The following is a 25,902-nucleotide window of genomic DNA, read 5'->3' as shown; positions in this document are numbered from 1 at the left end:
GATCACATGACTAGCATATGGCCAAGACATGAGTTTAACCCAGCACTTTGGCGCTACTGCCCATGCTCTTAACCACCACATTAAATTGGCTTTTGAAATACCATCAGGGTTCCCAGGAAAGACCAAGGGCTAAGGAAAAACAAGAGCTGATAGAACTACCCTCTTAGTGGGCTCCCTTGTGTATAGCTCAATGAGGGCCCTGTCAAGGGTGTCTTCTTACCCTGAAGAAGCCTTGTGTTGGGTAAGGGACTTAGTAATAATATTACTTTGTTCCAGAAGTAGATCTTTGCCTCCCTGAGCATCACTTAAATGCAGAACATCATTTCCTATGACTAGCATAGAGGGAACAGAGAAGACTGGAACCTGGTGGGTCACTCTTCAGTGGATTAGACCAGTCTCAGTGGGGAGAACCAGGGGGAAAGATCAAGCCCCTGTGAAAAAAGTGGTCTATCTGTTGCAATACAGACACAGTCACCTGCCTTGGAGGTGCCCATTCCTGAGGCTCTGGCAGGGTGGTATTACTCTGCTTGCAGTTATACCAACTTCAAGACAACTGCGAGTAATGTCTGTTAGATATTATCTAACTGTGAGTAGCTTGAGTATCTTCTCCCTCTAGTTTCAAGTGGATGAGGATGATGGTCTGTAGCAGCTATGAGATGTATGAGTGTTTCCAAAAATACACTTCTATAATTTCAGTACGTTTATCCATTTAGAAAGGCAGAGGGGCTCAGAGACTTTGGCCAGTTCACTCTTGGCTGCATTGTGCCGGTCACGCTCCTGTTCGAAAAGCCAGAACTACAGTGCCCTCTGCTGGAGTCTAAGAATGGCATATCCAGCTGTCTTCTCATAGTGGGTCATCAAACAGGCAGCTAGGAGAGGTCAAGAGAACTAGGAGACTGAGCAGAGTACTTTCCAGCAAGGGTGGGGAAAAGCACCTATGGGATCCCTTTGACAAGATTCAGAAAACGAGAATACAGCTTTTACCAAAGATTTACTTTTTCTTTGAAGAGATTCATTTGGAAGTAAGAGCAACTAGGAGGACTCAGTATGGAGTTCCTCTGGGAGGAGGAATGATAAAGGCTGCAGTGGAGGAAGATCGAGTGAGGCCCTTTGGATTTGCAGAGCTTGGAGGTCATTGTGTCTGTGGCTGGAGGGCTGTCACTAGAGAGTCTGGCGGGGAGACTCTGTCATTTGTTTCAAATCAAGGACAAGCATAAGTACTCTTTACCACCAATCCCCATCAATTTGCCTCTGAGATGCCTGTCAGTGGGCAATGCCCTGAGTGGAGATGTATGCTGGGATTATGTCTAGCTTGACCTAGATTTTTCATATAACAAGGCAAGGGAGTTGTCTTAGCAAAGGGCCACATAAGGGAATTTTTCTGAAATTCTAAGACACTTCTGAACCAAGAAAAGAGTGCAGGTGTGACACTAAAAGAAGATGGGAGAATGAGGTTCAAAGCAACTGGTGAAACAGATTCAGCAAAGGAGAGGACAGATATGTGGCCAGGCTCTCCTGGGCAGGATAGGGAGGGAAAGCTTAGGTACTCAAGGTGAATGAACTCAGGAGGCTTGGCTGAACCTGCAGGGGCAGCTGGTAGAATTAGGATCAGTAAGGTGAGTCTGGGAGGGGTAGGAATTACTGATTGGTGGACAAGAGAGTTCTGGTCACTGGTCAGGGATGCTCCTCTGTGAGCAACTGCAATTGACCAGGCTCTTTCAGGGTCTGGATGAGCTATCCTTTGATGCCAGCTAGCATTTGTTGCTTCTCAAGAAATCTTATGGTTAAAAATATTGCTTTTCATGGGAATTCCCTGGTGGTCTGATGGTTAGGACTTGGTGCTTTCACTGCCAAAGGACCCAGGGGAACTAAGATCCTATAAGCTATATGACCCAAATATATATATATTGCTTTTCAGGCTCTCTACCTTGGCAAGTATGTTTTGAGTAGCAAATATATTCCAGTCAAAGGAAAGGTATATATTCCCTATGTAAATAACATTATGATTTTTAACTTTTCTTCCAGTCATCTGTCATACAGTTTTATGTGCTAGATCTTAGGTGTATTACATACATTGTATGTTTAATTTACTCTCCATAACAGATCAGTAAAGAAGGCATTATTATCTCCATTTACAGGTGAGGAAAATGAGACACTCTGAATTTGCTTAGTGTGAGTTAGCTCCCTGAACAACTTTGAGTACCTGATAAAAATGAGTTTCTGAAGTCAAGGACAGACCAAAATATGCTCTCCACACCCAGGTTTCCTCTTTGGCTTTTCTATTTTGGTACTTTATCAGGAGGAAAAGCGGAGAAGGCAATGGCACCCCACTCTTGCCTGGGAAATCCCATGGACGGAGGAGCCTGGTGGGCTGCGGTCCATGGGGTCGCGAAGAGTCGGACACGACTGAGCGACTGACTTCACTTTCACTTTTCACTTTCATGCATTGGAGAAGGAAATGGCAACGCACTCCAGTGTTCTTGCCTGGAGAATCCCAGGGACAGGGGAGCCTGATGGGCTGCCATCTATGGGGTCGCACAGAGTCGGACACGACTTAAGTGACTTAGCAGCAGCAGCAGGAGGAGGAAAAGAAAGGAAGGGGGCAGAGACTGGCAAAATATTTAGTTACCTGTGTTGACTCACTTCTACAAGTTTTCATTATGACTATGATAAGGAAAGCTTGAGTGGGCCCTCATATCTACTAGAAGGGAAAAAAAAAACCTTTCTTGAAAGGAAAATTGTGAATAACTTTAAAAATATCATTATAGTATGTGTTAAGAATGTGAAGTGTTAATAGGTCCATTTTAATGTTGCTGTTAAAGCCCTCACTGAAGAGCCAGATAAGAGTGTGGCTGATCTGAGCATGGAGAACAGGTTGAAGTGCTAGTATAGGTGGTCAGAAAAAGGTCAAGCCACTTGAGTGGATGTAGTAACAAGGTGAAATCAGTCAGAAAGCGAGCAGGGCCAGAGAATCATTCTGAAGACAAGTGTGGGTTACAACTCACAGTCCTGTAAGATCACTTGTGTTGTGGAACTAAGGGTGAGCACAGTCAGGCACTGTGTGTTCCTTAAATTAATGAATGTAGAAATTGAGATTAGGAAGACCTGGTTAAGCATGGTGGATGGATGTGGTTTTGTAAGAGCCAAACAGAATGCAGTATTTTCTCCACACATACTTTTTCCAAACCAGTTCTGAAGTAACAGAAAGGTATGAAGCAAGTTCCCCATTATGGTGGTCCACATTCCCAAACTTCTACCAGCTGACATATTGTAAGCAATATTAGCGCCATCAGGATTCAGAACCAGGTGAGCTCTGTTGCTCTTTCTTGCTAATATGTTAAATAAGATGAAAGCTAAGAGTTTACCATTTAATTTAGCAACATCACCATGGATAAGAGCACTGGTGACTAGGTATGTTTCAGTGGACTGGTGGGGGCAAGAGCCCGATTGATGTAGGTTCAAGAGACACTGGCAAGACATTTGGAGACAGAAAGACCAGACAATTCTTTTGAGAAACTTTTCTATATAGGGGGTAGGCAGGGAAATAGGATGTAAGGTTCTAAGATGAAAGAAATTACAGCATGTAGGTATGTAGGGAATGGTTAGACATAGAAAAACTGATGCAACAGTTGGAGTAGAATTGGAGTAGTATCTTTGAATAGTGAAAAATCTGATACACAAGTGGAGGGCTTGGTCTTAAGTGTGTAGAACATTCACTCGTTATTATAAGACATATATGGGCACAGATGCAGGTAGATGGATAGATACGGTTTGTGAGGTGTTATATAAATTATCTTCCAGTTGCTTCTGTTTTCACTGTGAAATAGAAGGGAAGTCATTATCTGAGAGTGAGTATAGGGGAGGAAGTGGTGGAGGTTTGAGGAAAGAGAAGGTATGAAGAGGCCTTCAGAAGAGTGAGAGAGAATGCATAGAACAAAGAAATGTAGTCTGACATTTGGGCAGCCATAAGTGAGGTCCATCAGCATGGTTGTTTTTCTCCTGTTGATGAGTATTAACTACTTTTCCTAGGAATTTTTGGTATAATCAGGAGTGGGAGGGGGAAGAATGGTGGGGAAAAAATGGGGACAACAGCTTGAGGGGACCATATGATCAGAAGAGGATTCCTTTTTTTCCCAGATGGAAGAGATTACAGCACATGTGTATACTTATGGGAATGATCTGGGAAGAGGGGAAAAACTGAGGGAGAAGGGGATAATTACAGGAGCAAAATCCTTGAGGTTAAGAGTGGATTAGATCCATGACTTCCCTGGTGGTCCAGTAGTTAAGAATCCGCCTGCCAATGCAGGGACACAGGTTCAATCTCTGTTCCAGGAAGATCCCATGTGCCACAGAGCAACTAAGCCTATGTGCCACAACTACTGAGCCTGCGCTCCAGAGCCCATGCTTCCTAACAAGAGATGCCACCATAATGAGAAGCCCATTGCACTGCAACAAAGAGTAGCCTCCATTTGCCACAATTAGAGAAAGCTCACTCACAGCAACAAAGATCCAGTGCAGCCAAAAATAAATAAACCTAAAAAAAAAAAAAGTGGATGAGATATAGTAGACAAATGGAGTTAGTTCATTCACTGTAGCAGAGGGAAGACAGAAATGCAGTGGAATGTTAGATGTGATGATGGAAAGTGTCTTTTGATTACTCCTACTTAGTTAAATAAGGAACAAGGAAGTTATTACCTCAGTGTAAGGATGGGAGAGGGCATTTTAGAGATTCGAGGAGAGAATAGATGTGAGGTTGCTTTGAGGAGTGGCAGAGTGGCTAGGGAAATACAATAGGATTATCAGGAAGTCCCAAGTGCTCACTTGAGATTTGTGGTTATTGTTCCTAATCATTCTAGGAAGACTAGATGTCCTAGGAGGAAAGCCATATACACATACCTTTGTCTTTATAGATTGCCCTGGAGTTCAACACTCCAGCTCCCTTGAGTTTCATAGCCTTATCCTGAGCTTCTAGAGTCAGCCTATGTACCCCAGAGCTTGGTCACATGAGCCCAGATTTCAGTTCTGGGGCAGCTGACGTGGCTTCAAGGGAATACTAGAAACAGAACATAATACATAATTGCTACTGAGTGGAATTTTTACGTAGAAGACTTAATAATATGACTGAAACCAAACTTCGCAGAAGGTAGTCAAGTTCCCTGAATGTCTTTGTGCATAGATATTTCAGGATGTGCACAATTAAAATGACTGGTGAAGAACATACAATATGCTGCCACTTTATGGCAAAAGACACACATGGATTGAAAGTGAGGGGATGGAAAAAGGTACTTCATGCAAATGGAAACAGTAAGAAATCAGGGGTAGCAATACTCTTATCAGACAAAATAGACTTTAAAACAAAGTCCATAAAGAAAGACTAAGAAGGACACTATATAATGATAAAGGAATCATTATATTACAAGAAGAGGATATTACATGTGTTATTAATAACATATATACACCCAATATACACCCAACAAGACAAAATGGTTCTCTGAGGAGGTATTACAAAATAGCTGAAAAAAGAAGAGAAACAAAAGGCAAAGGAGAAAAGGAAAGATATACCCATCTGAATGCAGAGTTCCTAAGAATAGCAAGGAGAGATAAGAAAGCCTTCCTAAGTGAACAATGCAAAGAAATAGAGGAAAACAATAGAATGGGAATGACTAGAGATCTCTTCAAGAAAATTAGAGATACCAAGGGAACATGTCATGCAAAGATGGGCAGAGTAAAGGACAGAAACAGTATGGACCTAACAGAAACAGAAGATACTAAGAAGAGGTGGCAAGAATACATGGAAGAACTGTACAAAAAAGGTCTTAATGAGCTGGATAACCACCATGGTATGTTCACTCACCTAGAATCAGACATCCTGGAGTGTGAAGTCAAGTGGGCCTTAAGAATCATTACTATGAACGAAGCTAGTGGAGGTGATGGAATTCCAGCTGAGCTATTTCAAATCCTAAAGGATGATGATGCTGTTAAAGTGTTGTACTCAATATGCCAGCAAATTTGGAAAACTCATCAGTGACCACAGCACTGCAAAAGGTCAGTTTTCATTCCAATTCCAAAGAAGGGCAATGCCAAAGAATGTTCAAATTACCGTACAATTGTGCTCATTTCACATGCTAGCAAGGTAACGCTCAAAATCCAAGCTAGGCTTCAATAGTATGTTAACCGAGAACTTCCGATGTACAAGGTAGATTTAGAAAAGGCAGAGGAACAGAGATCAAATGGTCAACATCTGTTGGATCACAGAAAACCCAAAGGAATTCCAGAAAAATATCTACTTCTGCTTCATTGACTAATCTAAAGCCTTTGACTGTGTGGATCACAACAAACTGTGAAAAATTCTTAGAGAGATGGGAGTATCAGACCACCTTACCTGCCTCCTGAGAAATCTGTATGCAGATCAAGAAGCAACAGTTACAGCCAGACATGGAACAATGGACTGGTTCAAAGTTGAGAAAGGAGGCTGTATATTGTCACCCTGCTTATTTATACAGCGTACATCATGTGAAATGCTGGACTGGATGACTTGCAAGTGGAATCAAGATTGCTGGGAACAATATCAATAACCTCAGATATCCAGATGACACCACCCTAATGGAAGAAAGCAAAGAGAAACTAAAGAGCCTTTTGATGAGGTGATAGAGGAGAGTGAAAAAGCTGGCTTAAAACTCAACATTGAAAAAACTAAGATCATAGCATTTAGTCCCATCACTTCATGGCAAATAGGTGGGGAAACAATGGAAACAGTGAGAGACTTTATTTTCTTGAGTTCCAAAATCACTGCAGATGGTGACTGCAGCCAAGAAACTAAAAGACGCTTGCTCCTTGGAAGAAAAGCTATGACAAACTTAGACAGTGTATTAAAAAGCAGAGACATCACTTTGTCAACAAAGGTCCATCTAGTCAAAGCTATGGTTTTTCCAGCTTTATAGATGGATGTATGGATGTGAAAGTTGGACCATAAAGAAGGCTGAGCACCAAAGAATTGGTGCTTTCAAACTGTGGTGGTGGAGAAGACTCTTGAGAGTCCCTTGGACATCAAGGAGATCAAACAGGTCAATCCTAAAGGAAATTTCCTGAATATTAATTGGAAGGACTGAGGCTGAAGCTGAAGCATCAATACTTTGGCCACTTGATTCAAAGAACTGACTCACTGGAAAAGACCCTGATGCTGGGCAAGATTGAAGGTGGGAGAAGAAGGGGATGACAGAGGATGAGATGGTTGGATGGCATCACTGACTCAATGGACATGAGTTTCAGCAAACTCCGAGAGATTAGTGAAGGGAAGCCTGGCGAGCTGCAGTCCATGGGGTCGCAGAGTCAGACATGACTGAATGACTGAACAACAATAACAGAAATACACCCAATATGGGAGTACCTAATACATAAATACTATCAGATATAGAGGAAGAAATTGACATAAGTTATGTGAACATATGACATGTGTGTATATATGTAAATATATGTGCATAACACATACACACCTATATATGGCAAATATTTCAGTAATAGGAAGCTTTAACACCTCACTGACATCAAAGGACAGATCTTCCAGACAGAAAATCAGTAAAACAACAGAAATCCTATAGACACAATAAAACAGCTGGACTTAACTTATATCTACAAGACACTACATCCAAACAAAATAAAACAAAAAACAAAACAAAAGCAAAAAAAATAACTAGGACTTCCCTGGTGGTGCAATGGATAAGAATCCGCCTGTCAATGCAGAGGGCACATAGGTTTGATCCCTGGTTTGGGAAGATCCCACATGCTGAGGAGCAGCTAAGCCCACGCACCACAACTACTGAAGCCCACGTGCCTAAAGCCTGTGCACCGCAACAAGAGAAGCCATCACAATGAGAAGCCCATGCACGAGAATGAAGAGTAGACCCTGCTCGCCACAGCTAGAGAAAGTCCGCAAAAAGTAACGAAGACCTAGCACAGTCAAAAATAAAAACAGATAAATAATTTTAAAAAAAGAATCAGAGTACATATTCTTTTCAAGTCTCAAGGAACATTTTCTAGAATAGACCACATAATTTCACACAAAACAAGACTCAACAAAGTTAAGAGGAAAGAAATAATTTCAAGCATCTTTTCTGACCATAACAGTATGAAACTAGAAATCAACCATAGGAGAAAAAAATGCTTGTTATAAATGGGAGATGAGTCACCGGTTTCTGGCTGGGATACAGTGAAAGTAGTCTGTGATCAAAGTGGGAGTTGGAAGTGCTTTGCTATAGTTTTGGCCTTGAACTGCTTCTAGATTCTGAAATTTGCTCTTGTGAAGTTCTTGCCTTAGCTCTACACATGGCTGATTCATCCTCATTCTTCATGAGGTTGCTCAAACATTACTTCCTTGATTATTGTCTAAAGTGAACCTCTCCAAGTTACTCTCCATCATGGGATCTGTGAACTCAGTTGCCTCCAAGAGTCAGGCAGATAATGTTAGTGAGTAAAACAAACTGAGCAATAAACTTGTCCAATCAAAATGGGCAGCTGCTACTTTACTCTGACCATTTGTGCTCATGTGGGAATTTAGGGCCAGTGCGGCCAGTTCTAATCTTTAAGAGAAGTCAGAAATATGGAATTTACATAAAATCTCCCGAGTTTAGATGTTGGTCCAAATTTTTTCAAGAAATCACTATGCAGGCTGAGTCTGGCCCTCTGGCCAGCATAACTCCTGAGCCATTGCATCAACTCTCCCACCCTCATATCTTTTCCATACTTGTTATGCTTGTTACAATCTGCGAATATCTTATTTATTTATTGTCTGTGTTAGTCACTTTTGTATTCCCAGTGTCTGACACAGTGCCTGGCACAGTCAGTTCTCAACAAATAAACGTCTGATGTTGGATGAGAAGGGGAGTCTGGATTGATGCACTACTTGGGGGTTTTCTATGTACTCTGAATATTATATATATGAATTATAGATATGTGTGTGTTTTATGTGTATGTGTGAATTATAAATTTGTGTGTTTATATAGAGGTGTGTGTATATATATAAATATGTGTATACACAAATACACATCTATAAATAGCAAATATTTTCTTAGTCTCTCTTTTATTTATTTAATTTTGGCCATGCTGTATGGCTTGTGGGATCTCAGTTCCGACCAGGGATCAAACCCAGGTCTTTGGCAATGAAAGTGTGGAGTCCTGACCACTAGACTAACAGGGAAGTACCCTCTTAGTTGCTTTCTTGCCTTTAACTTTATGATGTCTTTTGATACAGAATTATAATTTTTTATTTAGGAAAAGTTGTCCATCTTTAATTTTAGGTTTCTGGGCCTTATGTCCTATAAGAAAGTTTTCTGAAATCATCCTAGGATTGTGAAAATATTTTACATCTTCCTCTAATATTTGTATAGTTTTGTCTTATATGCTTAGGTCTTTACATCATCAAGAACTTATTTTTGTGTATGATATGAGGTGGATATCATATTATGCTAATCATGTCCTTTTTTACTTAATTTACAAAGTGTTTTCTAAAAGTATCAAATGCCTTTTTAGTTCCTAGTGATAGTTGGATATAACTTTTTGACACACAGGTATGATGTATTTATATTTATCTATTTCCTAATAGTAAATCATCACTGCATTTCTGGAATAAATCCTACTTGATGGTAGATGATTGTCTTTATTCTTGAATTTAATCTGTTAGTGAATTTGTCCATTTATTGGTCTATGGGTTCCTCTTTTGTACTGTATTCTGTATTGTTTTATGTTATTTTATCAGTTAAGTTAGTATTGTAAAATTAATTGCTTATTTTCATTTTTTTCTATTAAGAATGGAATTATCTGTTAACATTTTGAAAATATTTCCTATCAAAATTGTCTGAGCCAAACATTTTGTTCTATGTAACTGTAATAACTTTCATTTTCTCTTATGATTATTGATTTAATAAGTTTATACTGTTTATTTTAAATCTGTCTTATAATCCAAACATTTACAAAAACACATAAACCTCTTTTCACTTACTTGACAGTGTTCTTTGAAACACAGAAGTTTTTAGTATATGTGCTGCCAAAGCAAGCACAACACAGAAGTTTTTAATTTTTATGAAATCCAATTTATCTATCTTTCCTTCTGTCATTTATGCTTTTGCTGTCATTTATTACAAAACATTGCCTAACCCAAGGTCATGAAGATTTTTCTTCTAAAAGTTTTAAAGTTTTTAAAAAATTTTTATTTATTTTTTAAATATAAATTTATTTATTATAATTGGAGGCTAATTACTTTACAATACTGTATTGGTTTTGCCATACATTGACATGAATCTTCCACGGGTGTACATGTGCTCCCCATCCTAAGCACCCCCCCTCAACCTCCCTCCCCATCCCATCCCTCTGGGTCATCCCAGTGCACCAGCCCCGAGCACCCTGTATCATGCATCGAACCTGGACTGGCAGTCTGTTTCACATATGATAATTACATGTTTCAATGCCATTCTCCCAAACCATCCCACCCTCGCTCTCTCCTACAGAGTCCAAAAGACTGTTCTATACATCTGTGTCTCTTTTGCTATCTCGCATACAGGGTTATCATTACCGTCTTTCTAAATTTCATATATATGTGTTAGTATACTGTATTGGTGTTTTTCTTTCTGGCTTACTTCAGTCTGTATAATAGGCTCCAGTTTCATCCACCTCATTAGAACTGATTCAAATGTATTCTTTTTAATGGCAGAGTAATATTCCATTGTGTATATGTACCACAGCTTTCTTATCCATTCATCTGCTGATGGACATCTAGGTTGCTTCGACGTCCTGGCTATTATAAACAGTGCTGCGATGAACATTGGGGTACACATGTCTCTTTCAATTCTGGTTTCCTCGGTGTGTATGCCCAGCAGTGGGATTGCTGGGTCATATGGCAGTTCTATTTACGGTTTTTTAAGGAATCTCCACACTGTTCTTCATAGCAGCTGTACTAGTTTGCATCCCCACCAACAGTGTAAGAGGGTTCCTTTTTCTCCACACCCTCTCCAGCATTTATTGCTTAGACTTTTGGATAGCAGCCATTCTGACTGGCGTGAAATGGTACCTCATTGTGGTTTTGATTTGCATTTCTCTAATAATGAGTGATGCTGAGCATCTTTTCATGTGTTTGTTAGCCATCTGTATGTCTTCTTTGGAGAAATGTCTGTTTAGTTCTTTTGCCCATTTTTTGATTGGGTTGTTTATTTTTCTGGAATTGAGCTGCAGGAGTTGCTTGCATATTTTTGAGATTAATTCTTTATCAGTTGCTTCATTTGCTATTATTTTCTCCCATTCTGAAGGCTGTCTTTTCACCTTGCTTATAGTTTCCTTTGTTGTGCAAAAGCTTTTAATTTTAATTAGGTCCCATTTGTTTATTTTTGCTTTTATTTCCAATATTCTGGGAGGTGGGTCATAGAGGATCCTGCTGTGATTTATGTCGGAGAGTGTTTTGCCTATGTTTTTGTCTAGGAGTTTTATAGTTTCTGGTCTTACATTTAGAATCAATATAGTAAAAATGAGTATACTATCCAAAGCAATCTATAGATTCAATGCAATCCCTATTAAGCTACCAACGGTATTTTTCACAGAACTAGAAAAAATAATTTCACAATTTGTATGGAAATACAAAAAACCTTGAATAGCCAAAGCAATCTTGAGAAAGAAGAATGGAACTGGAGAAATCAACCTGCCTGACTTCAGGCTCTACTACAAAGCCACAGTCATCAATACAGTATGGTACTGGCACAAAGACAGAAATATAAATCAATGGAACAAAATAGAAAGCCCAGGGATAAATCCATGCACCTATGGACACCTTATCTTCGACAAAGGAGGCAAGAATATACAATGGAGAAAAGACAATCTCTTTAACAAGTGGTGCTGGGAAAACTGGTCAACCACTTGTAAAAGAATGAAACTAGAACACTTTCTAACACCACACGCAAAAATAAACTCAAAATGGATTAAAAGTTTTAAAGTTTTAGCTCTTACATTTATGTCTGTGATCCATTTTGAGTTTATTTTTGCATATGGTGTGAGGTGGCATCCAATTTCATTCTTTTGCATGTGATTATCCAGTTTTTGCAACACCATTTGTTGAAAAAACTATTCTCTCCCATTGAATTGTCCTGGCACCTTTGCTGCAAATCAACTGACCATAAATATAAGGGTTTATTTCTAGACTCTCAATTCTATTTCACTGATCTAATATGGCGGTTCTTATGCCAACATCACCATGGTCTTGATTATAGAAGTTTTGTAGAAGAACTGAACTTGGGAAGTATGTCCTCTGTCATTATTATTCTTCAAGATTGCTTTGGTTATTCTGGATTACCTACATTTCCATATGAATTTTAGGGTATCTTGTCAATTTCTATCAGATATCATTATCTTTGGGTAATATTTCCTTTTTAACTGAAGTATAGTTGACATACAATATTACATTAGTCTTATTTGGGTGATATTTCACCACAAGGAATTCTAAGCTTCTAAAATATGTCTGGAAAGGGACCTCACATTTATTCCCCCCCCCGTATCCTAACTCACATATAGAATTTGGCAAATATTCAGGACTCTCTAGCTTGGTCCATTACAAGCTTATCTAAGTTTTTATCAATAATTCTTTACAATGCCCTAGTTCCTTGGTGTATTTTAGAATATTAAATGCGAATAGCTCAATATTATAAATATTAGGAGCTCTTCTAAAGAAGCTCCATTGAATAGGCTTGCTAGGTTAATTAATGTTCTTCATTTCCTCTGAAAAACGTATTAAAAGATGCCTGAAACACTCCAGTTGCGGCCAAGAGCTACTCTCTAGCATACCCACATACTTATGCTCCCACATACCAAGAGTCAGCTGTGATTTTTCTCCCCCCAAAATTTATTCCAGTTTTACTTTGTAATTGCAATTTAATGACATATTATTTAAACTAATGGAATATGTATTTTTAGTGCCTCCATGAGATTTACTAGGGACACCCAAAGCAAATAGTCCCAACCTTTCTCTATAAAATGTATCAAGCAAGAATTAAATACTCTTGTGGGATATTAAAAAAAAGAGCAGTGATCTTATATAAAAATGAAATTGAATGCTTTGGAAAAACTCACGCCTAAACTTTACACTTGGAATTAAAATGGATGTGAGTTAGAAAATTACCATTTTGGAACTATCATAGAGATAACCAAATCATCAGTAGATGCTAAAACTAGTAAGAAAAAGTTTGATGTAAAATACAGTATTTACATTTTTTCAAAATATCTTCCTGGAAATCACTACTAATTACAAAATAAAAATAGTAACTTTGAAACTGTTTGGGTTTCATCTCAGGGGCTCTGAAGAGCTCTGATACTGTAGTTCTTTATGTCTCAGTGCAGAAAAGAATTCAAGAGACAAAGTGATAGATAAGAAGTAGCTGATTAGAAAAGGACACTTGGAGGCTTACAAGCAGGTGGGCAAGGGGATGCAATGCTCCAAGAACTTACTGGGCTAGTTTTATAATCACAGGAAAAGTGGGGAGAGGGAGAAGGACTTCTTTGTCTTTCTTGAGTAGACGTCATGCTTCCATCATCAGCTCCTCCTCCAGGTTGGGCAAGGGAGTTTTCTTGTCCCTACATGGTCAAGCTAGGTGCACAAATTATTGTTTTTTATGCGTGCAGAGAGCATGTCCTATGGATCATTAACTTACTGAGCTCAATGGGCAGGATGTGAGTCTCATGCCACCATTGTTTTATTGTTTTGCGTCATGTCTTCTACTGTTGTGTGGTTCTGTTGCTAAGCTAGTCTGCTTGGTTTCGTGGTTAAGCAAACCTGCTTTCTTAAGTAATCATTAAATTACAGGGTCTCCCATACTGTTTTGTGTAATTCCCCAGTGGGATTAACTACTTATTCACCTATTTTTTCCCTTTACTCTGCCGCTATCAACTTGGCAGTGAAGAAGACTGGAAAACACCACTTTAATCAAATGGTCAAAGTTAACATCACCAGTAATGGGACAAAATGACATCACAAGCCTCCTGATGTGATGTTTTAAAGACATAATATTGCTTATTCCTGCCAAAAACATTTAAATCTGATCTAATCTTGAGAAAGGAAGTGTTAGTTGCTCAGTCATGTCCAACTCTTGGCAACCCTGTGGACTGTAGTCCACCAGGCTCCTATGTCCATGGCATTTTCCAGGCAAGAATACTGGAGTGGGTTACCATTCCCTTCTCCAGGGGATCTTCCCGATCCAGGGATTGAACTTGGGTCTCTCACATTGCAGGCAGATTCTTTACCATCTGAGCCATAAGGGAAGCCCTTAATCTTAATGAACGTCAGATAAACCCAAATTAAGAAAAACTGTATTAAATATCTTGCCTGTACTCTTAAAATTGTCAACGTCATGAAACAAAGGAGCAGAGGAATTTTTCCAGATAAAAGGAAACTAAAGAGGCATGCCAACTAACTGCAATGCCTGATCCTTAATTGGATCCTAAAAGGGAAAATTTTGTTCTAAAGGACATTAACAGGGCAACTGGAAAAATTGGAATATAGATTGTAGGTAATTAGATAATAATATTGTATCAGTGTTAAAATTGCTGAGTTTGATAACTTATACTGTGGGTCATCTAAAATAATGTTCTTATTCTTTTAAAAAAATAATTTTATTTATTTGTTTTTGGCTGTGCTGGGTCTTTGATGCTGCTCGGGCTTTTCTCTAGTTGCAGCGAGCAGGGGCTACTCTCTAGTTGCAGTGTGCAGGTTTCTCTTTGTGGTGGCTTCTCTTGTTGCAGAGCATGGGATCTAGGGCATGTGAGCTTTAGTAGCTTTAGTAGCTGTGGCTCCCAGGCTCTAGAGCACACGCTCAATAGTTGTGGCACACTGGCTTAGTTGCTCTGTGGCATCTTCCCAGATCAGGGATCGAACCCATGTTCCCTGCATTGACAGGTGGATTCTTTACCCCTGAGCCACCAGGGCAGCCCCTAAAAAAGTGTTCTTATTTTTAAGAAATACAAACTGAAATATTTGAGAGTAAAGGACATAATATGAACTACTGATTCTCAACTAGCTGAGAAAAAATAGATGTTTATATATAGATATGCTAATATATAAATTATATATATATGAGGGGAGAGAGAACAAGCAAATATGGCCAAATAGTAACAACTGACTAATTTGGGTAAAGGGTATAGGGAATTTCTTTGTATACCAGTCTTATAAATTTTCTATAATTTTGGAAATACATCACAAAAATCAGTTTCAAAAATGATTAACCATAAAGTTTATTTTCTTTCCCTCCTAAATTTCCTAAAATGACATCAAAATAACAACAACAAGGACTTCCTTGGTGGTCCTGTGGTTGAGAATCTGCTTGCCAATGCAGGGGACACGGGTTCCATCCCTGGTCTGGGAAGACTTCACATGTCACAGGGCAACTGGGCCCATGCACCATGACTACTGACACCAGTGTGCCTAGAGCCCATGTTCCACAAGAGAAGCCACTGCAGTGAGAGTAGCCCCTGCTTGCTGCAACTAGAGAAAGCCTGTGCACAGCAATGAAGACCCAGTGCTGCCCCCCATAACAAATAAACAAAAAAAAACAACAATGATAAAAATGGCATTAACCTTCAAGGGCAGAGAGAGAGTAAGGATACAGCAGCAAGATGATATATTTCACTGGAAACATCTTTTGAAAAATGGAAAGTGGATAAAGGGGTAGCAACTAACTTATCAGAATGTGCATGCATATATGCTACATCACTTCAGTCCTGTCTGACTCTTTAAAACCCTATGGATTGCAGTCCACCAGGCTCCTCTGTCCATGAGATTCTCCAGGCAAGAATACTGGAGTGGGTCATCATGCCCTCCTCCAGGGGATCTTCCCAACCCAGGGATAGAACCTACATCTCCAGCATTGGCAAGTGGGTTCTTTACCATTAATGCTACCTGGGAAGCCCCAGTTTATCAGAATAGGAAAAGTTTTAACTTAAGTTTCTGCAATGTAGGATATATTTACAACTGACCTAATCTGCTTGAGAAACTCAAACTTTAGTATATAGCAGGTACCACAGAAGGTAGGAGTGAAAAATAGGTCTGAGACTAGGGAGGTATTCACTGAAACTCTGTCTACAGAGCACATGGCACAACCAGGCTAATCATATTCACCATGCCCTAGCAAGGAGATAAAAGATTTCTCTGTCCAGCAACCCCACTTCTGGCTATATATCCAAAGGCAATAAAAACAGGATCTTGAAGAGAAATCTTCATTTTCATGTTCACTGCAGCATTATTCACAATAGCCAAGATACGGAAGCTTAAGTGTCTGCCAATGAATGAATGGATAAAGAAAATGCAGTATAAATACATATTCAATGAAATATTATTCAGTCATGGGAAAAAAGGAAATCCTGTTATTTGCAACCACATGTACAAACCTTCAGGGCATGATGCTAAGATAAGTGAGTCAGACAGAAGAAGACAAATACTGTATGATCTCACTTATATGTGGAATCTATAAAAGTAGAACTCAGAAAGTAGAATGGTGGTCACTAGGAGCTGGAGGTGAGGGGATGAGATGTTGGCCAAAGGGTATAAACTTCCATTTATAAGATGAATAAGTTATGGGGATCTAACGTACAGCATGGTGATTATAGGTAATTAAATGGTATTATATATAATTGAAAGGTACTGAGAGAGTAGATCCTAAATGTTATTACCACAAGAAAGAAATGGCAATTATGTGATGTCATGGAGGTATTAGAGCTAATGCTACAGTGGTTAACATTTTGCAATATATTTTAAATGCATCAGGTCAACATATTGTACACCTTAAACTTACACAATTTGCTTGTTGTTGTTTAGTAGCTAAGTTGCGTCCGACTCTTTGCGACCCCATGGACTGTAGCCTACCAGACTCCTCTGTCCATGGGATTTCCCAGGCAAGAATACTGGAGTGGGTTGCCATTTCTTTCTCTAGGGGATCTTCCTGATCCAGGGATTGAACTCACGTCTTCTGCTTGGCAGGTGGATTCTTTACTGCTGCACCACCAGGGAAGCCCAAACTTACACAATGTTATGTGTCAATTATATCTCAATAAAAATGGGGAAAAAACAGAAAGATGTCTTTGGAGGAACTGAATCTTGGAGGCACTGCACTCCTGGACAAGATTTACTGCGAGGGATGGCATATGGTGTAGGACTAAAAATAACATGATTAAGTGAAAATCAAGACCCTCAAGAGACCCTCAGTCTTGGTCCCAATATGCTAGCAACAAACAGATAACTCCCCAGAGAGGCAAGTATGGTGTTCTTCCCTGGAGAACATGTAGAAAGCCAGTGGAAAGCTCCTAGGGAAGCCCAAAATGGATAACCAACCCTGCCCTCCAGGCTTCTAGTCAGCTTTTTAGTTCCTCACTCTTACCATAAAAAGCCAAGGACAACCAGTTATTTGACAATAGTTATCAATGAGGAAAACAGAGACCAAAATAAATTCATAGGAAAGAAAGGTGCAGGAGAAACAGAGCTAATACAGAGAACAGAAGAGAATTTCAAATAAAGTATAAATATCCTTGAAGAAAAAGGATGTGGAAAAGGAAAACCAGAGGACCAAAAACAGTCCTTGGAAATTAAGAATAGAGTCGCCAAAATATTCTGATACAAAGATATGGTGATTTGCACATGTCCACAGCTTCTTTATTACCCTTTCCCTTGTGTGTGGGCTGGATTTAGTGACTCTCTTCTAACAAAAAGAATAAGGTGGAAGTGATAGTCACTTCTGAGACGAGGTCATAAAAAGACATTCAGCTTCCTTCCTCCTTCCTCTGTTTCTCTGATCACCAGCTCTGAGGAAAGTTAGCTGCCAGGTTAGAACACTCAAGCAGCTTATGGGAAGGCCCATGTGTGAGAAACTGAGGTGTTTTGTCAAGAGCCAGAGACACTCGGTTGTTGATAAGAACTGAGGCCTCCAGCCATGAGATGACTGGAGCCCCTGTTGACACCCTGTCTGAAAACACATGAGAAACCTTGAGCTAGAACCACCTACCTAAACTCCTTTTGGATTCCTGATTTACAGAGACTATAAGGTAATAAATGTTTTGTTGGTTTAAGCCTCTGTGTTTTAGGGTAATTTCTTACACAGCAGAAGATAATTAACCCAGAAGGTTGGAAGATAAAATTGAGGAGGCTCCCAAAGAGTAAATTTTTTAACACCCAAAGGAAATATAGAGAAATATGAATAAAGTTAGAGGATCACTTCAGGTTTTATAGCTGATAAATGGAAGTTCCAAAAAGACAGAAGAGAGAAAATAGAGAATAAATTAGTAAAGAAGTAATATAGGAAAATTTGTCAGAAATGAAGGGTACAAACGTCCAGGTTGAAAAAGCTCATGGAAAGTCTATCATAGTGAATGAAAAAAGACCTACAGCAAGTTCCAACATTATGAAATTTCAAACACTTAGGGAACAAAAAAGAAAACAAAAAGTTTCTGGAGACAAATACATCATACACAAAAGAATACAGCCAGAAGTTACAGGACAATAAAGTATACCTTCAAAGTTTTCAGAAAATGATTTCAACCTAGAATTCCATATCTGGAAAAGCTGACAATTAAGTGTGATGGTAGTCTAACATTCTTCACTAAAAAATATACCTCCGATACATTCTTAGAAAGCTAGTCAAGGATATATTCCAGGAAAAGGAGAGAGTAAAACCAAGAAACAAAACTTGGGATCCAGGAAATAGGGAATAAAATCTTGGAGAGAAGCAAAAGCAAGTTTTAGGAAAGAGCTATATGCCAGGAATAGAAGGCAGAAGGTAGGAGTAAGAGAGAGAAGTTTGGGAAAAAAGGAATTGGTAGATTACTTGTTGTGTTTTGAATGACTGGAAAAAATATCACTGGGCATTGGATAGAGTTGTTGAAGTAATAGCAGAGAACCAAGCAAATGGGGAAAAGAAAACAATGGTGGCAGTTCTTAACTCTAGGAATAAACAAAAAATTGAACAAAAAAGTTATTATAGTCAAATTAATTGCCTTAGAAGTAAAAAAATTTTTACATATTTTAAGACTACAAGACTATCAATATAAGCTTGTATTAGGGTTTCTACTGCTACATTTCAAATGACCACAAGTTTAGTGGCTTAAAACAACACCCTGGTGGTCCAAGTGGCTAAAACTCCGCCCTCCCAATGCAGCTGGCCAGGGTTCAATCCCTGGTCAGGGAACTGGATCCCACATGCTGCAACTAGAAAAGGATTCCCGTGCGCAGCAACTAAAGATCCCACATGCTGCAACTAAGATGAGAGAGCCCACCTGCCGCAGTGAGACCGGACACAGCCAAAATAAATAAATACTTAAAACAACAACATCATTCACTCACTGTCTGACACTTCTATAAGTCAGAAGTCTGGCAGTCTCTACTTAGTCTCACAAGGCTGAAATCTAAGTCTTGGCTGGGCTGGGGTCTTATTTGGAGTCTCTAGGAAGAATGCATTTTCAGGTTCATTCAGGTTATTGACAGAATTCAGGTTTTTGTTGTTATAGGACTGATGCCCTGCTGACTGTCTGCTGGGACACTTTCAGCTCCTAACTGCCACCCACATTCCTTGGCATGCAGCCCCCGTCCATCTTCAGAGCCCCACATGCTTCCAAATTCCTCTTTTTCTGTTAAATGGAAAAAACCACTCAGATTTTAAAGGGCTTGTGTGATTAGATTAGGCCCACTCACATAATCTCCTTTTTTTCTATGTAAAGTAACAATCACCAGAGTGTTTTCCATCATATGCAGAGGTTCCACCCACATTCAAAGGGGAGGGGATGATATAAGGCCAAGATTCATTGACGGTCATTCTTAGAATTTTTCTTACTATAAACCTAAAACTGTGACATAACTATACTAGAAGAACTAGGATGGGAGAGGAGAAGCTAAATTCTCAACTATCATTATAGGAGGGCAATATATAAACCAAAATGGAACATGGGAAATTAGTGAGTTAGGCCAAGTGTGTTTCTCTGAGAAAGGGTGATGAACTGAGAGAGGGTGATGAACTAATTTGGAGACAAAAATATCCTCACCAGGGCACAATGCTGGGACCCAGCTGGGTGGGGGCAAGTAGGGTGTAGGACCATTAAGGGATTCCTAGGGTCTATTAGTGGGACCCTTTGTACAAATCTTACCTGAATGCTAAAACATGAAACAGAGCTTCTTTGATAGGATTAGAGAACAGAGTGCCCTACACAAGATCAGCCTTAACTTTGCGCTTTATCCTTCCCCAGTTATCCCCTCCCTTTACCCCAATACAACTTTTGCATCAGTTCCTGCCCACAATTAATTTCCTTCACATGCGTTCTTCATTCTGCCTGGAATACCCTTTCTTTTTTATTTCTGTTTTCAAGCAATTCATCTTTTACTATCTTAATCTTGTCACATCTCCTGTAAATCCACCCTTTAGAATTAGTCATTCAGTATCACTTATTCATTCACCCTACAAATATATTTATTAGACCTCTATTAGATATGAGGTACTGCTAGGTATTGCAGATATAATACTGGTCTGATTATTTACTCACTGCCTACTAAAATTCCTTCAATAGTTTCTATAAAGTTAAAAAGTTAGCATGGATAACATAATCCTCAATTATCTGGCCCCTGCCTAGTTTTCAATACCTGCTTCTTAGCTCCTGTCTACCACTTGTCTGTACTCAAGGACTTGGAGCTCATTTAATAAGACCCTCAATTCTCTGTTCCTTTGTCTGTGCTGTATTCCCTTCTTGTCTACTTTGTTAATTCCAATCATCCTTTAATACTGAGTTCTAGAAGCATTTCCTGTGGGAGTTCGTCTCTAAAGGATCCCTGTATTCTCATTTCAATCTAATAGCATTAGGTACTTCCTCTTTAGTGGTTCCACAGCATTCCATATTTAATTGAATCATACACCATATTGCAAATTTTTTTGTTTGCATACTTATCTTCATTGAATGGCCACTTTATGGCAGAGAGAGGTCTAATCCTATCTATCTTTGTAACCCTAGTCACCAACATAAAGTCTGACACATAGTTGGTGCTTAATAAATGTTGACTAAATGAGCAAATGAATTTAGTCAGTTGAACAAACTGGGTGTCTTAATAAGGCTATTAAATGACAGGAGAGGGAATGGATACTTTCTCTACTCCATAATTTTAACTAGTGTAGTGGTTAATCTTGGGGGATAAAACTCTAACCCAAGGTAGGAAAAGAAATGACTAAGAAGTGGCCCTTCTAACCTTCTATTCTATGTTTCCCTTACCTATTTCTTCAGTTCTGTCCCTTTTCTTGTTCCGAAAGGAATTTTGATATCCTAACAGATGTAAGTTGAAGAAGGCCATCTCAGGTCCTCCCTGCCTTCTTCTAGAATGTTCAGGCTGGAGCAATGGAATCTGTTTGGTAACCATGGTAATGTCCTGAAAAGGACATCTTTTTTGGGGTGTTAGTTCTAGAAGGTCTTGTAGGTCTTCACAGAACCGTTCAACTTCAGCTTCTTCAGCATTACTGGCCGGGGCATAGACTTGGATTACTGTGATATTGACTGGTTTGCCTTGGAAACAAACAGATCATTCTGTTGTTTTTGAGATTGTATCCAAGTACTGCATTTCGGACTCTTTTGTTGAGACTATGATGGTTACTGCATTTCTTCTAAGGGATTCTTGCCCACCGTAGTAGATAAATGGTCATCTGAGTTAAATTCACCCATTCCAGTCCATTTTAGTTCACTGATTCCTAAAATGTCGACGTTCACTCTTGCCATCTCCTGTTTGACCACTTCCAATTTGCCTTGATTCAATCCAAGATTGCAGGTCCCTATGCAATATGGCTCTTTATTTTTTAATTTATTTTTTATTTTTTTATATATATTTTTTATATTGGGGGGAGGGAGTAGAAAACAAAGTAGCCCCTATACTGGGCCCTATTCAGTGGCAGCTTCTTGTTCCATAGGGTTAAGGAAGACTTTGAGGAAATAAAAGTTGTTCAGAAAAATCCAGGTGTAGTTGCTTTGTATGTTGTGTGGGTAGAAGGGATGAAGTGAAGTGTGAAGGCCCCTCACACCCTCCATCTTGCCTCAGACTATGTCCTGGAATACGGCTCTTTACAGCATCGGAATTTACTTCCATCACCAGTCACATCCACAACTGGGTGTTGTTTTTGCTTTGGCTCCATCTCTTCTTTCTGGAGTTATTTCTCCACTGATCTCCAGTAGCATATTGGGCACCTACCAACCTGGGGAGTTCATCTTTCAGTGTTCTATCTTTTTGCCTTTTCATACTGTTTATTGGTTTGCAAGGCAAGAATACTGAAGTGGTTTGCCATTCCCTTCTACAGTGGACCACGTTTTGTCAGAACTCTCCACCATGACCCATCCATCTTGGGTGGCCCTACACTGCATGGCTCATAGTTTCATTGAGTTAGACAAGGCTCTGGTCCATGTGATCAGATTGGTTAGTTTTCTGTGACTGTGGTTTTCATTCTGTCTGCCTTCTGATGGAGAAGGATTAAGAGGCTTATGGAAGCTTCCTGATGGGAGAGACTGACTGAGGGGGAAACTGGGTCTTGTTCTGATGGGCAGGGCCATGCTCAGTAAATCTTTAATCCAATTTTCAGTTGATGGGCAGGGCTATGTCCCCTCCTTGTTGTTTGACTTGAGGTCAAACTATAGTGGAGGTAATGAAGACAATGGTGACCTCCTTCAAAAGGTCCCATGCAGGCACTGCTGCACTCAGTGGCCACAACCCTGCAGCAGGTCACCACTGACCCACCCCTCTGCCAGACTCCTGGACACTCTCGGGCAAGTCTGGGTCAGTCTCTTGTTGGGTCACTGCTCCTTCCTCCTGGGTCCTGGTGTGCACAAAGTTCTGTTTGTGCCCTCCAAGAGTCTGTTCCCCCAGTCCTGTGTAAGTTCTTGTGGCTCTATGGTGGGGTTAAAGGCAACCTCCTCCAAGATGGCTTATGCCATACCCAGGTCTACTGCACCCAGAGCCCCTGCCCCTGCAGCAGGTCAGAGGCTAACCGAGTTTTGCCAAGAGAATGCACTGGTCATAGCAAACACCCTCTTCCAACGGCACAAGAGAAGACTCTACACATGGCCATCACCAGATGTCAACACTAAAATTAGATTGACTATATTCTTTGCAGCCAAAGATGGAGAAGCTCTATACAGTCAGCAAAAACATGACTGGGAGCTGACTGTGGCTCAGATCATGCAAAAACAAGACTGGGAGCTGACTGTGGCTCAGATCATGCAAAAACAAGACCTGGAGCTGACTGTGGTGCAGACCATGAACTCCTTATTGCCAAATTAAGACTTATATTGAAGAAAGTAGGGAAAATTACTAGACCATTCAGGTATGACCTAAATCAAGTCCCTTATGATTATACAGTGGCAGTGACAAATAGATTCAAGGGATTAGATCTGATAGACAGAATGCCTGAAGAACTATGGACGGAGGTTCCTGACATTGTACAGGAGGCAGTGATCAAGAAAAAGAAATGGAAAAAGGCACAATGGTTGTCTGAGGAGGCTTTACAAATAGCTGAGAAAAGAAAAGATACGAAAGGCAAAGGAGAAAAGGAAAGATATACCCATTTGAATGCAGAGTTCCAAAGACTAGCAAGGAGAGATAAGAAAGCCTTCCTCAGTGATCAATGCAAAGAAATAGAGGAAAACAACAGAATGGGAAAGACTAGAGATCTCTTCAAGAAAATTAAGAGATACGAAGGGAACATTTCATGCAAAGATGGGCACAATAAAGGGCAGAAATGGTATGGACCTAACAGAGGCAGAAGATATTAAGAAGAGGTGGCAAGAATACACAGAAGAACTGTACAAAAAAGATCTTCATGACCCAGATAACCACGATGGTGTGATCAGTCACCTACAGCCAGACATCCTGGAATGTGAAGTCAAGTGGGCCTTAGCAAGCATCACTACAAACAAAGCTAGCGGAGGTGATGGAATTCCAGTTGAGCTATTTCAAATCCTGAAAGATGATGCTGTGAAAGTGCTACACTCAATATGCCAGCAAATCTGGAAAACTCAGCAGTGGCCACAGGACTGGAAAAGGTCGGTTTTCATCCCAATCCCAAAGAAAAGCAATGCCAAAGAATGTTCAAACTTCTGCACAACTGCAGTCATCTCTCACACTAGCAAAGTAATGCTCAAAATTCTCCAAGCCAGGCTTCAACAGTATGTGAATCATGAACTTCCAGATGTTCAAGCTGGATTTAGAAAAGGCAGAGGAACCAGAGATCAAATTGCCAACATCCGCTGGATCATCATAAAAGCCAGAGAGTTTCAGAAAAACATGTACTTTTGCTTTATTGACTATGCCAAAGCCTTTGACTGTGTGGACCACAACAAACTGGAATATTCTTCAAGAGATGGGACTACCAGACCACCTGACCTGCCTCCTGAGAAATCTATATGCAGGTCAAGAAGCAACAGTTAGAACTGGACGTGGAACAACAGACTGGTTCCAAGTCAGGAAAGGAGTACGTCAAGACTGTATATTGTTACCCTGCTTATTTAACTTATATGCAGAGTACCTCACGTGAAATACTGGACTGGATGGAGCACAAGCTGGAATCAAGATTGCTGGGAGAAATATCAGTAACCTCAGATATGCAGATGACACTGCCCTTATGGCAGAAGAAGAACTAAAGAGTCTCTTGATGAAAGTGAAAGAGGAGAGTGAAAATGTTGGCTTAAAACTCAACATTCAGAAAACTAAGATCATGGCATCTGGTCCCATCACTTCATGGCAAATAGATGGGGAAACGACGGAAACAGTGAGAGACTTTATTTTGGGGGGCTTCAAAACCATGAAATTAAAAGACGCTTGCTCCTTGGAAGAAAAGCTGTGACCAACCTAGACAGCATATTAAAAAGCAGAGGCATTACTTTACCAACAAAGGTCCATCTAGTCAAAGCTATGCTTTTTCCAGTAGTCATGTACGGATGTGAGAGGTGGACTATAAAGAAAGTTGAGGGCTGAAGAATTGATGCTTTTGAACTGTGGTGTTGGAGAAGACTCTTGAGAGTCCCTTGGACTGCAAGGAGATCAAACCAGTCCATCCTAAAGGAAATCAGTCCTGAATATTCATTGGAAGGACTTCAGCTAGAGCTGAAACTCCAATACTTTGGTCACCTGATGCGAGGAACTTACTTCATTGGAAAAGACCCTGATGCTGGAAAAGATGGAAGGTGGGAGGAGAAGAGGATGACAGAGGATGACATGGTTGGATGGCATCACGGACTCATGGCCAGGAGTTTGAGTAAGCTCCAGGAGTTGGTGACGGACAGGGAAGCCTGGCGTGCTGCAGATCATGGGGTTCCAAAGAGTTGGACATGACTGAGTGACTGAACTGAACTGATTGTATTATTTTTGATGTGATGGTAAATGGAATTGCTTCTTGAACTTCTCTTTCTGATCTTTCATTGCTAGAGTATAGAAATGCAACAGATTTCTGTGTATTAATTTTGTAACCTGCAACTTTACCAAATTAATTGATGAGGTCCAGTAGTTTTCTGGTAGCATCTTTAGGATCTTCTATGTATACTCTCATGTCATCTGCAAACAGTGATGGTTTAATTTCTTCTTTTCCAGTTTGGATTCCCTTTACTTATTCTTCTTCACTGATTGCTGTTAGCTGTGATCTTAAATGTCATCCCGAACAGAACACCATTTGTGTACAGCTGAGTCCCTTCACTGTTCACCTGAATCTACTGCAACATTGTTTATTGGCTTTACCCATATACAAAATAAGAAGTTAAAGTTAGAAAAAAAAAATAATAATTTTTTAAAAAAAGATCACACAACTAGTCAATACATAACTGGGAATTTTTAGAAGATTATACTAAGTGAAACAATCCAGTCACAGAAAGACAATCCTGTGAGACTGT

The 25,902-nt window shown here is 39.8% G+C and overlaps 2 protein-coding genes across 4 annotated transcripts in view; one reads left to right on the top strand and one right to left on the bottom strand.

Moving 5' to 3' along the window:
- ADCY6 (adenylate cyclase 6) overlaps positions 1 to 25,700 on the top strand; it is a 53,669-nt gene extending 27,969 nt beyond the window's left edge. The window contains exon 22 of the mRNA XM_043446844.1: positions 25,607 to 25,700. Within this exon, the coding sequence (XP_043302779.1) occupies positions 25,607 to 25,639 (33 nt within the window). The 3' untranslated portion in view covers positions 25,640 to 25,700. The remainder of the gene's footprint in view (positions 1 to 25,606) is intronic.
- TEX49 (testis expressed 49) overlaps positions 1 to 25,902 on the bottom strand; it is a 40,271-nt gene that overhangs the window by 11,588 nt on the left and 2,781 nt on the right. Inside the window, exon 1 of one of the 3 annotated variants that reach the window (XM_043446851.1) lies at positions 21,256 to 21,349. The exons of the other annotated variants lie outside the window; for them this stretch is intronic. Coding sequence (XP_043302786.1) covers positions 21,256 to 21,334 — 79 coding nt within the window. The 5' untranslated portion in view covers positions 21,335 to 21,349. Of the gene's footprint in view, positions 1 to 21,255; positions 21,350 to 25,902 lie in introns of those variants that run through there. 3 annotated transcript variants of the gene reach the window in all.

The sequence above is a fragment of the Cervus canadensis genome, chromosome 25 (assembly GCF_019320065.1).
Source record: "Cervus canadensis isolate Bull #8, Minnesota chromosome 25, ASM1932006v1, whole genome shotgun sequence".
NCBI lineage: Eukaryota > Metazoa > Chordata > Mammalia > Artiodactyla > Cervidae > Cervus > Cervus canadensis.
This window is presented reverse-complemented; position numbering and strand designations above follow the sequence as displayed.